Source organism: Meleagris gallopavo, chromosome 22, assembly GCF_000146605.3.
Source record: "Meleagris gallopavo isolate NT-WF06-2002-E0010 breed Aviagen turkey brand Nicholas breeding stock chromosome 22, Turkey_5.1, whole genome shotgun sequence".
Taxonomy (NCBI): Eukaryota; Metazoa; Chordata; class Aves; order Galliformes; family Phasianidae; genus Meleagris; species Meleagris gallopavo.
In genome coordinates this window covers 1,568,703-1,581,940 of record NC_015032.2, presented here as the reverse complement: position 1 = coordinate 1,581,940, position 13,238 = coordinate 1,568,703, and the positions used below count along the sequence as shown (strand labels likewise).

General features: G+C 41.2%; 1 protein-coding gene across 3 annotated transcripts in view; it reads left to right on the top strand.

Annotated features, from left to right (window-relative positions):
- The window catches only part of ASIP (agouti signaling protein), a 28,763-nt gene extending 19,832 nt beyond the window's left edge, over positions 1-8,931 (top strand). For 2 of the 3 annotated variants that reach the window (XM_003211924.4, XM_031556506.1), the window contains 3 exons: positions 2,167-2,321; positions 4,864-4,925; positions 6,411-8,931. In XM_003211924.4, coding sequence (XP_003211972.2) covers positions 2,167-2,321; positions 4,864-4,925; positions 6,411-6,587 — 394 coding nt within the window. In that variant the 3' untranslated portion in view covers positions 6,588-8,931. Of the gene's footprint in view, positions 1-1,198; positions 2,094-2,166; positions 2,322-4,863; positions 4,926-6,410 lie in introns of those variants that run through there. The other variant, XM_010722265.3, reaches the window with a different exon arrangement.
- Positions 8,932-13,238: the final 4,307 nt, after the last annotated feature.

The following is a 13,238-nucleotide window of genomic DNA, read 5'->3' as shown; positions in this document are numbered from 1 at the left end:
TTCACTTTTGACTCCACTTTCCGCTCACTTTGTCTTTCTGTCAGCTCTGCTTGCATGCATCTAGCAGACTGCAACACCCAAGCAGGGTTATCTGGTAGATTCTGTGATCAAAATACATGGGCTGCTCTGAAAGTAATGCCTCCTAACTCATGATGTTGGCCCACAACGTCAGAGGCTGGTGTTGGTGGGATGGCAGTAGGGGTTGAACCTTCCCATCAATACCCCCTTCCATTTTGTTACCATGCAACAGATGCCAGTAGAGAGGCAGTCTGGCAAAACGGTGTCTGACGTGGCAGTGTGAGCGGAGCAAAGGTGTGTAATTGAATTCCTCCATGCTGACAAAATAGCACCCAGTGAGATTCATCAACATTTTCGGGACGTTTATGGAAGTCAAACAGTGTTTATGAGCACAGTGACCAGGTGTGTTTCAGCAGTGGTGACGGTGATCTCTGCTGGTGCGGATTTTGAAGAGCTCAGCACGCAAGCTACTGTTCATCATTAACAGAAATGCAGAGCTAATGGTGATGACTATGTTGAAAAATACTGCTTTGTAGCTGAGAGTTTGCTCTATCAAATAGCGTTATTATGCTCTTTGTATTTGTTGAAATTGCCATGAATAAATAGAAGGCATTAATTTCAGAGCAACCTACATATATCACAGAATGGCCAGGGTTGGAAGGGACCTCAAGGATCATGAATCTCCAGCCCCCCCCCAACATGCAGGGCCACCAACCTCCACATTTAATACCAGACTATATCTGTAATCAAATTTAAGACTCCTCCCATTGCCTATTACGAAATTTTCATCAAATCATTTAAAGGGTACCTCTCTCCACAGCCCTACTTTAATCCAGCTTGGGTCTCAACTTCCATACAGCTTTGAGCTCTACCAGCTGCCACTGGAGATACGGACACAGCAGCACAGTGTTCCCAATAGATCCTTCCTGCCCATCTCCGTATCCCTTCTTTGGACACTAATCTTCATGCACTTCTTATGGTGCCCAGAACTCCTCACAATGCTCGAGGCGATGCCCTATGAGCAGAGTGGAAATGCTCTACTTTGAAAGCAGAAGCTCTTAATCTTTTGTCTCCACTAATTAAACTGTCACAACCAGAGTAATTTCTTGAACTACTTGGTTTTACTGTCCTTTTTTTTTTTTAAATACTGCTAGTAGCTTTTCAGTGACAAAAAGCTACACATAAATCTGAAGACTGGCAGAACATCCACAAGGAATGTTCCATAATTCTGACACATCATAGAACTACTGCACATGGAAATAATCATTAACTTTGAACTTTAACAGCATTATAAATCTAGAAGAAAATGAGAGCAGAATGGTAATTGGGTTTGTGTACCCTGTGTTACTGCACAGAGTCACTCAGGGGTTGTCCACGGCCAGTGGCTTTCATCCAAGATACACGGCCAGATTCAAGAAAGGGCTTTGAGCCCTTTCTTGAGTATGCTCAAATCCTATGGACATTGCTAATCTGAAAAATTAGCAAGTATATACTAAATCCTTTGGAATGTAAGTGCCTTTCAGCCCTGAGGCTTTTATAATTTGTTTGAATTATGGTTATGAATCAATATGCAAGCACAGCAGCCACATCCAGGATATAATAAAATATTTCTTCATTATTTGTTTGTAGACAGAAAAGTAATAGCAAACATAATTTGTTTTTATTGCCATTATTATTACAGGTTTTATGGCACAAATCTGTGAACAGTACTTTCTGGGAAAAACACCACCATATGATGGAGCCAGTCAAAAGTGAATGCAGAAATTTGTCTCCCCTTGGTTATTCAATAAACAATACTGTTAAAGTCAGTGGGGAGAACTCTTCATGGCTTTTTTTTTTTTTCCCCTTAGGGGAGGAAAGAAGGGGGGAAACTTTTGAGAAAAGAATCAGAAGAAAAAAAAAGATTCTCTAGAGGATTATTTTTGAGAGAATTTTTTTGTCCCCCCACTAAGATAACTGCAATCCCAGGTATCAAGGAGAAAGAAGTAGGAACGAGTAATTGTCAAAATCTGTTCATAAAACTGCTCAACATGACAGAATTGCTGAGATTCATCTCCTTCTCTTCTGCCACACAGGTACCTCTCTTTTACACGCAGGTTTTAACCATGGTTTGGTTTTTATAAACAGTGGGATTTTTTTTCTCCCCAGGATGGAAAGTAAGAACGTCTTCCTAAGCCTACTGCTCTGCTACAGTTTGCTCAGAGCTGCCAGTTCTTACCTGGTAATCGAGGAGAAGACAGAATGCAACCTGTCAAAGAACAACAAAATGAACCTCCCAGATCTCCCACCCATCTCCATCGTAGGTTGGTAAAATTTGCCATTTGATGCCAAATTAACAGGACTTGAAGAAAATGCAGCTGTTGTTTAATATGGACTATTGAGATAGCTCATGATTACATTGCAATTTCACACAAATGCCTTAGCGTTACACAGAACTGCAGTGGCAATGCAGCCACAGTATTCAAGTATGGCAGTGTGGCAAACCAGAATTTAGTGTTAAAAAAAAAAAACAAACAACAGAAAACCTGCTTTTAGGTTTGCAGTTTGCTCTGAAGTTCCTATCATACCGTATGTCTTCCTATATTGAAGAGCAAGGTTATTTCATTAATATGGGCATCAATCTTCCTTTGAAAGTCCAGTGCAAATAGAAGAAGTGAATATAAGCACTTTTTTTTTTTTCCGGATCAACTCTTGTAGTAAGCTGTTGATTTCTTTGCTGAGATATTAAATAACGTCAGTTTACCTGTGTGCCAAGTGATCTTTAAGAGAGGAGAGGACTACAAGGGAGCTAGAAGTCATCAGTGTATCCAAGGCAGGACAGGATATGCCCCTACCATTGCTGACAGGTGCCCATTGGTCCCGTGATGAACTTTGTCAAACAATGCTTAACATTATCCTTCACTAATATTGTTTTCATAATCTCAACCTTGATGCATTCAATGCAATTTAATCAACTTTCAGTTATCTCTTGAGAAACTGTTGGGTACTTGGGGATGGTCAGCTGAACAATGTCATAGAACTTCTATTGTTCATCTCCCTTCCGCAGGCTTCTAGGACTTGTTCTCACATCAAATGAGTTTCTTACCTTTTATTTTCTCTGCCCTTTTACTCAAGGGCAATGTTTCTTTTAGGTGAGCCAGCTGTCCCACGCAAGTCTCTCCAATGAAATCCAAATCTCTTTATCCCCGAGTTAATCAAGTTGGTTTAATGACACATTTGTTAAGCTCGTGCCACACCATTCCATGTTGCTTCTAATCCTACACTCCCCACACTTCCAATTTTTTTTTTTCCCCTTTACAACTAGAATCAGAATTATAAAATGCATTCCCTTTGGTTAACTTTTAAGTCTCCTTGGAAAAATGTGGACATGCCTTGAACATAGCAGATAGGTTATCATGCCATACTATTTTGCCTACAGTCAAGACAAGAAAAATCTCCTAATGCTATCAGGCCTTTTTGCTTTGGATGGCTCTGAAATGCCTCACCAAAAGCATCCCTCCCTTTCTGCACAGCTTAATTCTCTGCAAGATCCACATCATCCCACCATGCTGTGAAAAAGCCCAGTTTTGCCACTTTCCCATTTTAGAGCCAACGGGGAAAAGAAACAATTAGCCAAAGTAAGAAAAGAAATTCACAGCAAACTAATGTGGTAAATGTAAGCAAACAGCGTTCATCCTTCTCCTATATGCATGCAAAAACAATGAGCATTTAACATCCAAAATTAAAGAATAACTTCAGAGGTTTGTAAGCAGCTGGTCAATTAGACAGCAGTTGAAAACACAGTAAATAAAAGATGAGGAATATGAAATTATTGGCTGGTTGGGAGAAGAAGGTGTTGTCTAAATACAGAAGGAAGAGGCAACTACAGTATTCATCTATTTAAAAAAATATATTTCTATGTTTCCCTGTTGTCTGCCCACTGGGCAACATTATCGTTACCAAAAATCTCTAGAATAACTATTGCATATTTGTGTTACACCAGTATTTATATCTCAGTTTAATTATATCACTCCATCTTTAACTGAACATTACCAAAACAATTTTATAAGCAAAGCATTCCAGAACAGTTGCAGACATAAAAAAAATCAAATTGCCACAGAATTGGTTGTCACTGAGGTATTTTAGCTACCACCAGAAAATTTCGAGGGACAGCATAACAAAGCCAACACAACATGCCAGATGAAACTAAAACCAACCAACACCGGTGGGTGCAAGCCGTGCTCTTCTCAAGTGGCCTGAAATTCCTTATGCCTGAAATACAGTTTTTCCACCCATTGTTACTTGATGATGGATGTGTAACCTTAAATCCATAATGATGCTACAGTAATAAATGAAACTGACAAGTATTCTTAATTGTGTAATTCTGCAAATTCTGGTAAGTATTAAGTGTTCAAAAAGATTTGGGTAGCAAATTCCGGAGCAAACAAGGAGCCACTATTCATAAGTAGGTGTATGCAAATCTTTTTTATGTCAACCACTCATGGATCTTATACTTAATCCAAAGCTCACAATGTACAAAATTATTGTGATATATTACTGAGAAAGGCAGTGTTCACTCTTTAACAGAAAACTCCTGCTGTGTTAGATCCCAAGGCAAGTCTTAGTTATGGAGGTAATATCAAATAGTAATTCATATTAAAGATGATACAATAATAATGTTAATATTTCTCAAAGGATAATATGAGAAATTTCACAATATTATTTTAAAAAAAGAAAAAAAACTTTACAAACTTCCATCACAAAGTCTGAAATCTCCCCTTGCATAAAAATATTATCAAGCATATCTGTTAAATAATATTTGCTGTAAGACTGATTTAATGTTATGTTTTGCTTTTCTCTTTGAAGATTTAACTAAAAGATCCCAGAAAGTCAGCAGAAAAGAGGCAGAGAATAAGAAATCTTCCAAGGTAGGCAGCTGCTCAGAAAATATCATCAAATTAGACTGGTTTATTATTGCTATACTTTACCCCAGTGCACTTTTCTAGAAAGTTTTTACAGTCATTATGTGACTCAACTTACATAAAGTTTGAAGCTTAATATTGTAGAAACAGATGAAAAACAAGTGATGGGGAAAAAAAAAAAAGCATGATTCTATATTAGCTACAGATTATTGGCTTTTGGTTTTGTAGTTTGTTTTATTTTACAATCCTCTTACAGAAAACATACCTTAGACTTGAGATGCTCTAAGTATTTGCAACACGATTCAGGTATTGGCCAAAAAACGATTCCATTCCCAATTGCAACATGTGGGTCAACTGCCCAAGCCCTGCAGCCCAGGGACACAAACTCTCCTCATTTTTAACTGCACGTGCCAAAACATTGAAGTAGAAGGATCCAAATAATTTGGTAATTAGTTGAAAACATCACCTAGGAATTTTATCCCATCATTTGGTTCAGATTGGAATTTTTAAGACTCTCTAAGAGAGTAGAAAATAGCATTTTTTACTTCATTTTTGGGTTTGACGTGGCAGTTCTTTTGAAGCCAAACCAGTCATTGCTACAACCAGCAACATTTAGAGTTTGTTCTTTTCCTTTCTAGTGTTTTGAATGGTCAGTCTTCTCTGAAACATTTCCTAAATGCCCAGGATGACTCAGGTTGTTAAAGGCCACAGGTCCTACTGTTCCCACTGAGCTCACAGCACGTCATTCTCGCAGTCAAACTCAAAGTATCAAGCTTGAAATCTAAGGCACTTACAGGCCACATCAATTTTTAGCTCAAATTTTACTTCAATTTTACAAATGAAACTTCTGGTAAACTTACCAATTTTAAAAGATTGCCTGGGCCATTTGTGGGAGGCTCCAGAGGCCTTGCCCAGGTGCCAGGCACGTGCTGACCAGCCCCAGGTTTCCCCTCTTTCCAAATCACAGGGAAGCAGCACCCCTCAGGTAGGCTAGATCTTTTTCAGCTCACTCACCTGTGTCTGCACTTAAGGATTTCTCAGATACAAATCTGATGCACAAATGATCACTGAGCTCCAAAAGCAGCTTGACAAACAAGCTGGGCATCCAAGAGTAATTCATTACCTTGTTGAACCTGTAACAACGTCATCTTCAAAGATTCTGGCATGGCTTTCTTTGCTGCTGCTATGTTCTTCCACACAGTATATTTGAAAGGTCTTTCAGTCACATTTTTAGGCACTCATAATAGGCAGTGCCTGTTCTCTGCACATACACATGCAGCAAACCACTTTGCTCCATAGGCAATCCAGCAGTCCCCGTAGCCCAGTCCCACCACATCAACTCCATACTGCTACTTAATATAGGTCTCACTGCCAACAAACACTGACTCATCTCAAGCCAGAAGTTCCCATAGTTCACTTTCTTTGCATCTGTCCTTTATCCTGACCCATAATTGTTCTGCATTTGTATGAATTTTCATGTTTTTGTTCCAGAAAAATGCTGAACTGAAGAAACCTCCAAAACCAAGGCCCACACCTGCTGCTGACTGCGTGCCAAACTTCAAAACCTGCAAACCACACTTGAATTCCTGTTGTAACTACTGTGCCTTGTGCAAATGCCGAATTTTTCAGACGATCTGCCAGTGTCTATTGTTAAACCCAAAGTGCTAGACCAATTTAGGAACATATTAAGGCCATTATCTTTCATTAGCTTCTCGAGTGTATATGTCAAACTGCCTAATGCACGTAGAAATCAAAGTAGAGAGCTTTGAAGCTGGTAGGTTGGATTTGTTTCTCTTCAATGGACAATTATTTTCTTCATGGGATTGATGCTGTCATAAACAAAACGGGCTTTTTAGGAAGCTGACAACCAGGAAGATAGACTTTGAACTGGCATTCTTGGCAAAATTAACTTGCATTTAAGGAGAATTCTGGGTCTCAGTGTTTGCGGATTGTTAGAGTTGTAATTTGGCTTTTGTTGTTTGCTTGTTTTTCTTTTTTGGTTGGTAGCTGGGTTTTTTGTTCTTTTCTTTGAGAAGGGATTTATTAACCAAATATTTCAGTACAGTCTAACCAGCACAGCAAAACCTGCCCACAATCTGCCACACTGAAATAGGACTTCTCAACTCATGTGAGACCAGAGCTTAGGTTTGCCCTCAAGGACAGCACAGCACAGGCTTCCAGCAGATCCAATATGTAAAACTGAAAATGCAGGTTTCCTGGTTAACTCCCCCCTCACACATTCCACAAAAATTAGGACTAAAACCTTTGTAGGTTACTCTAGCTGAAGGCTACAGCAGCAAACTTTGGCTCGAAACAAGACATCTTCCTCTTCTTGTGGAATACTGATTTGTCCCAGATGACATAGCAGAGAATCTTCCCTGGCTAAGCTACCAGGAGAAAGGTCATAGGAGAGCAGGGAGGAGCAGACCTAGAAGTGCCCAACACTGAAGACTGTTCATCTGCCAGACTCCAGTTCTCCTGCTTCCCACCTTTTCTGTTCTGCATCTGCCATATTCCTCTCTTTCCCCAGAGTGCATGCACTCTTCTTCCTCCCATGGGCCTCTCTTGATTTTAGTCTTTTCCCTTCCTCCCACCATTATGGTTAGTCACCTGAGGATCCCTGAATTTTCCAATGATCTGCAGTTGCAATTTGAAGGAAATTTCTCAGCTGATTTCTTTCTAAGAGCAGCTAAGGGCTACGAAATTGCCCAGGCGGGCAAAGACAATATAGATGATAAATAGTCCCTAAAGTGGCTCAAGCCTTCTAACATCAATTCAAAGCCCAGAGCTTTAAATTTAGGCTGGGTATTGACAGAAGTGTCCGTTCACCTTTTTAGAGAGATATACAGTTGACAGAGAGTTTAATTTGAGAGCACGAATGATGGCAGGATGTCACTCTGTTCCTCATCCAGCTGTCATATATGATGCAAGTTTAGATTCTTTTAAATGAGTGTTACTCCTTCTTTTAATCAGATATCCTGGCTCAGGAATCCATGAGCTGTGGTACAAAGAGGATGAGAAGAAATACAACATGGTGGTGGGTTTGGGAACAGAATTTGACCCCTTCTTTTCCTAGGGGAGCTGTACATTCTTGACAAGCTGTTCCAAAGTTTTCATAAGAAGGTGTCCTCCGTTGATACTAAAATGATATCCATAATCACACAATTTCTACCATGGAAACAAGTACTTGTCTAATCACAAGAGGCCACAGAAACTGTTTTAACAGGGTAAGTGGAAGCAGTGGAGGAAATGGAAAGAAAGAGAGCCAAAAGTTAAACAGCTTGTGCTGTTCTCTCAACAATAGCTCCCACTTCAGCTTGGCTGTCCGCTAAGGAATTGGGCAGCGCTGAGACCCAGAGTGAGGAGTGAGGGACATAGAAGCTGACCCAGCTTGTCCAGGGCATGAAAGAAAAAGAAAGACTTCCACATGAGAATAATGAGATTTGTTGTGAAATATAGAGCACTTACTTTATAACATAGCATTTATGAATAGTGTGTTTTGACAGATTCGGTTTATTAATAAGACTTCCTCTTGTTTGTTGGAATTTATTAAGAAGAGATTGTGCTTTCTTTGCCATTCATCATCACACCAAATAATACATACAATCAGGTACTGAAATCGTTAGTAGCCTACTTTTCTGGCTAAAGATCACATTGCATGAGGGTGGAATACAGAAATCAGTAAGATATCTACTATTTGCTTCCTGTATTTAGTTTCAACAAGTATTTATGCTAAAGAGTTGGTTTTATATGTAAGAGCGCCCTAAGGGAGATGTCATCAGCACAGATGATAAAACACATGCATGACAAACACAGAGTTTCATTTTATCACATAGGAAAATGGCTTCACAAATAACTTACTGAAATATAAGTTTAGAAACAGACCCAGCAATGCTCTGAGATGCAGAGAAACCTCACTCCTGGAGACCAATGGAAATGTTATCTTGATTACAACTGAGTAGCATTAAGTACGAATAAATTGTTATTAGCTATTCCAAATATTGCCTCTCTTATGGGAATTTAAAACAGATATGGTATTTTCCCATCTCAAGCTCCAACTTGATTTCTTACTGTCACCTTCAAAGACCAGAAAATCCAAGTTGATCTGGGTGGCTAAAACAAACGCTAGAATTAACATCTTAATGACTACCAGCTCCAATACCTCAGTAATTATCTGGGGAAACTGTGAAAGTGTTGGTAGACCCCAAAAGGAAAACAAACAATTTCTCATGCTACTCTTTAGGATCTTCTCAATAAAACCTTTTCCAAGTTGTCTATACATGAGTCATCACTATCTGTGATACTATACCAGCTGAGCGTAATAAGAGCTTTAACAAATACCTTTTAGACACAGAAATAAGGTTGACTTCATGATAAAATTAGTTAAAAGAGAACACTTGGAGGCTGTGATCAAAGTAAGGAGCCAAGAAGTACTTGCATGTGCCATGCCCAAAGCTGACTCTGTAGAAGCCCTATTTTATGTTGCAAAAATTACATCATCTTAGTCCCATGGAACATGCTTCTCAGTACTGTAAGAATGACCATTTGTGAGAAAGCACAGCCTTACAATCACATTATTTGTGAGTGCAGGCATTAAATAACATCTAAAACAATACTAGATCATAAGATTTTTCATCAAAGCCTTTCAAGCTGAATTAGACCACTTTATGTCCAGAATTGACTCTGTGAACATTAAACAGACAAATTCCGGATTTGTTCACATCCCAAGCCCAATTTTACTCAGACACTTAGGACTGTGATTTGTAGAATCAGGTGTAAAATTTTTAAAAAACTCTGCTAACAAACACATAAGCATTTCAGCTTTTTTCTACTACTTAACTTTGAACATCCACCCTCCTGGACATCTTCCCCCCCACAAAGATCTCCAGATCAGAAAAAAAGATACACAATTGCTATGGTTACAACACTGCAAAATCAAATTGCCACTATAATAGCTGGAGCAGATCTGTCACAATTTCCAAAACTAAAATTGCACATTTAACAGAAACTTCTTTCCAAACAGAGACAATCTTTGATTTGTTTGCATTTTATTTAGTAGTTTACAAGATATAATTGACCCTCGAATGAGATGCAAATTGCCCTTATCACTGCCCCTGTTTTCTTTTTTAACAATACGGATGAGACAGTCCCACGTCTTACACGATGGGCATCCTATCAGCTTTGCTGAACTTTGTGCCACTGGTGGTTTCCCAATGCTCCCATCAATCCAGATCTTCCTACAAGGCCTCTCGTCCCTCCAGGGATCAGCACCACCTCTCAGATCTGTGCCATCGTCAGATGTGCTGTGGATGCATGTCTGTATCCAGTTAGTTGATAAAAATGTTGGACAGGACTGGCTCTAGAGTGGAGCCTCAGAGAACACCTCTGGTAACTGTACACAGCCAGATGTAGCCCCATTTACCTCTTGAGCTCTTCCATCGAGTCAGTTCATCACCCAGCATAGTATGAACTCGTTTGTCTCACAGTAGGACAATCCATCCAGAAGGGTGCCATAAAGAACTGTATCAAAGGCCTTACCAAGATCTAGAATCGTGACATCAGCTGCCTTCCCTTCATCTACCACTGACCAACGCCCAATCAGTCTCCGAGCAGTGGCCATACCCCCAGTAAGCGTCCCCAGTTCTATCATTCTGAATAACACCATGTGGCATGGAATGTCCCTTTGGCCACTTCACATCAGCTGTCTGGTTCTGCCCCCTCCCAGCTCCTTGCACCGCCCCAGCCCCCTCACTGGCAGGGCAGTACAAGGAACAGAAACTGTCTTGGCTCTGTACAGTATCATTCAGCAAAAATTAAAACAACACTGTGTTATCAACACTGTTTTTTCCTCAATTCAAATCACACAATAACTACAAGGGAAATTAAGTCTAGCCCAGTGTACAATCAACAAAAACACAGATGGTATAGTACATCAAGGAGCTTGGCTGATGTAATTATTATATTGGAGTAGAAAAAGAAAGGCACTCACCCTATCCTGAGCTCACAAAATAGACTCCAGATCTCCAGAAGGGATCTTTCCCCACTGGTGGTCAGCTCTTAAATGGCTCTAGGAGAGGTGGAGCCAGGCTCCACACCTTCTTGCGGCACAGCTGAATTGCCTTCACCTGTGCTCCCGTGGCTGACTCACTGCTCGCCTCAGGTGATCAATCAGAGGTTCAGGCCGTGATTCAGCAGCCCCATACACCCAGATAAAACCAGGACAAAATGTTGGTATAGAAGCTCCTGAAACTGCAGCCATTCTGGATCAGCACAGATTCTCCCATTTGCCTTGTCATTCTCTAACAGTACTGCACCATCCTTTAGTGTAACCTCGGTGTTCTTAATGGTATTCCCTTCCCCAATCAATCCTGGTTTAAAGCCCTCTCCATCTGCCTTGCCAGGTTATGGATCAAGAAGCATTTCCCCCATTGAGACAGGAGGGTCCCTGCAACCTTTCAGCCCAAAGTCTTTTCCATGGTTATACAACTCAAAGTTCTGGCACCAGTCTTGAATCCAGGCACCGATGACCTGAGCTCGCCTGTTTCTTTCCCTGTCTCTCCTTATTAGTGGAGAAAAACACTGTCTGTGCTCCAGAGTCCTTTAGCTGTCTCCCGAGAACCTTGAAATCTCTTTTGATAGATCTCAGGCTTCCTGCAGCTACGTCATTGGTACCCACTTGAAAGAGGAATGGATAATAGTCTGAAGGCTGTCTTATGCTCAAAAGCTTCCTGGTAACATCCTTGACCCAAGCCTTGATGAAGTCTGGCCTGCAGATGGGAGCCCCCATTCCCCAGAGGAGGGAGGGAGTCATCAACAACAACACGCCTTCGCTTCTTCGCAGCATTGTGTTGATGCTGCACTTACTACAAGGCCTCGGTCGGTCACACCTTGGAGGGAGAACCTGCACGAATGCTCTTCCTCTTTTTCACAACTCCCATCTGCCAGAACCTCATACTGCCCAGCTGAGCGGGCAGACAAGCGCTCCTCTCGCTGCTCTGCAGAAACTTGCTTCCACCCCTCAGGCTCCCCAGGCGGCTGCCATTACCCTGGTGCGGCCCAGATGCCGGGCCTGCCGCAGCAGTGGCAGAGCGTGGCTCCCCTGATCCATCTGTCACCTTTTCAGGCTCCCAGATGCTTCTCAGTCTCCCCGCTGCTTCCTGGAGCTCAGACACCAGGCAGAGCAGCTCATCTCCCTGGGTACACTGTGCATGCTCTTACCCTCCATCTTGGGGCAGCACCACAATCTGGGTGTCCGCATGAGGACATCATGAGTCTCTGTGAGTCCTTACAACCTGAAGGAGCTCAGAGAGATGTGAAAATGTATCCCCTTGCCTTCTTTCCCTCAGTAACAGACTTCCACAAAAGGAGCAGCTCAGCAGCATCGGTGCCCAGTACCATTTTAGACACACAGGGGTACCACTCCAGGCTGGCAGATGTGACACGTGTCCTAGAGAAGACTGTCCCCATCTGGAGCAGCAGCACGAGGCCAGGACACACTGAGCTTCTTAAAGAGCAATTAATCAAAGTGCCCCTCCTAAATTTGTGGTGCCTGCAGATTACTTTCTGAGGTAATACAAAGATTTTATTTGCAGGCTTCTCCAATGATATACAGATGGCCAACATATGGCCAAGTCCTACCTCTCCCAAAAGAAAAATGAGGTTTTAGTCATTTCTGCAAGATTTCTGAATAAAATGAAAAAGAAAAATAAAGTGATTGCTGCATGACATGTGCATGCGTATTTCTGTCCAGGAAATCTTGAGATGATGAAATCCTGACCTCAGACACAGGAGACACACTTGAATTGTGTTAATACAGGTAAAGTCAGGAAAAGACAAAGTATCATACAACAGTTTGAGTTGGAAAGGTCCTTAAGCAGCTTCCAGTTCCAATCCCTTCTGTGGGCAGGGACATCTACCACAAGGTGTGCTTATCCCAACAGGGCAGTTCCGGCCCCTTCAAATCAGTGGAAATCTTCTATTGGCTTTAATTGACTTCTATGGCTTTAATTGTCTTCAGCAAACTTTAAGAAATACTTAGAGTCACTCTCTTTAGCATCTGGTGAGTCTAACCAATAACTGTTCTTTTACCCTTCCTATTTTTGTAGGCTCCTCAACCAAATGTCAGTCATGACCTCATAGGGTATCCCATCAATCTGCACAGCTGCCTCAAGCAGGAAAGCAGCAGCAACGCAACACTTCCAGCAGTAATGGGCAGAAGTCAGCCCTGAGAATACACAGCATCCCTCTTCTTGGCATTTGAAAATAATACAAATCAATAAAGACTAATGCTATTCATCTATTGATGGCTCATAAAAGTGA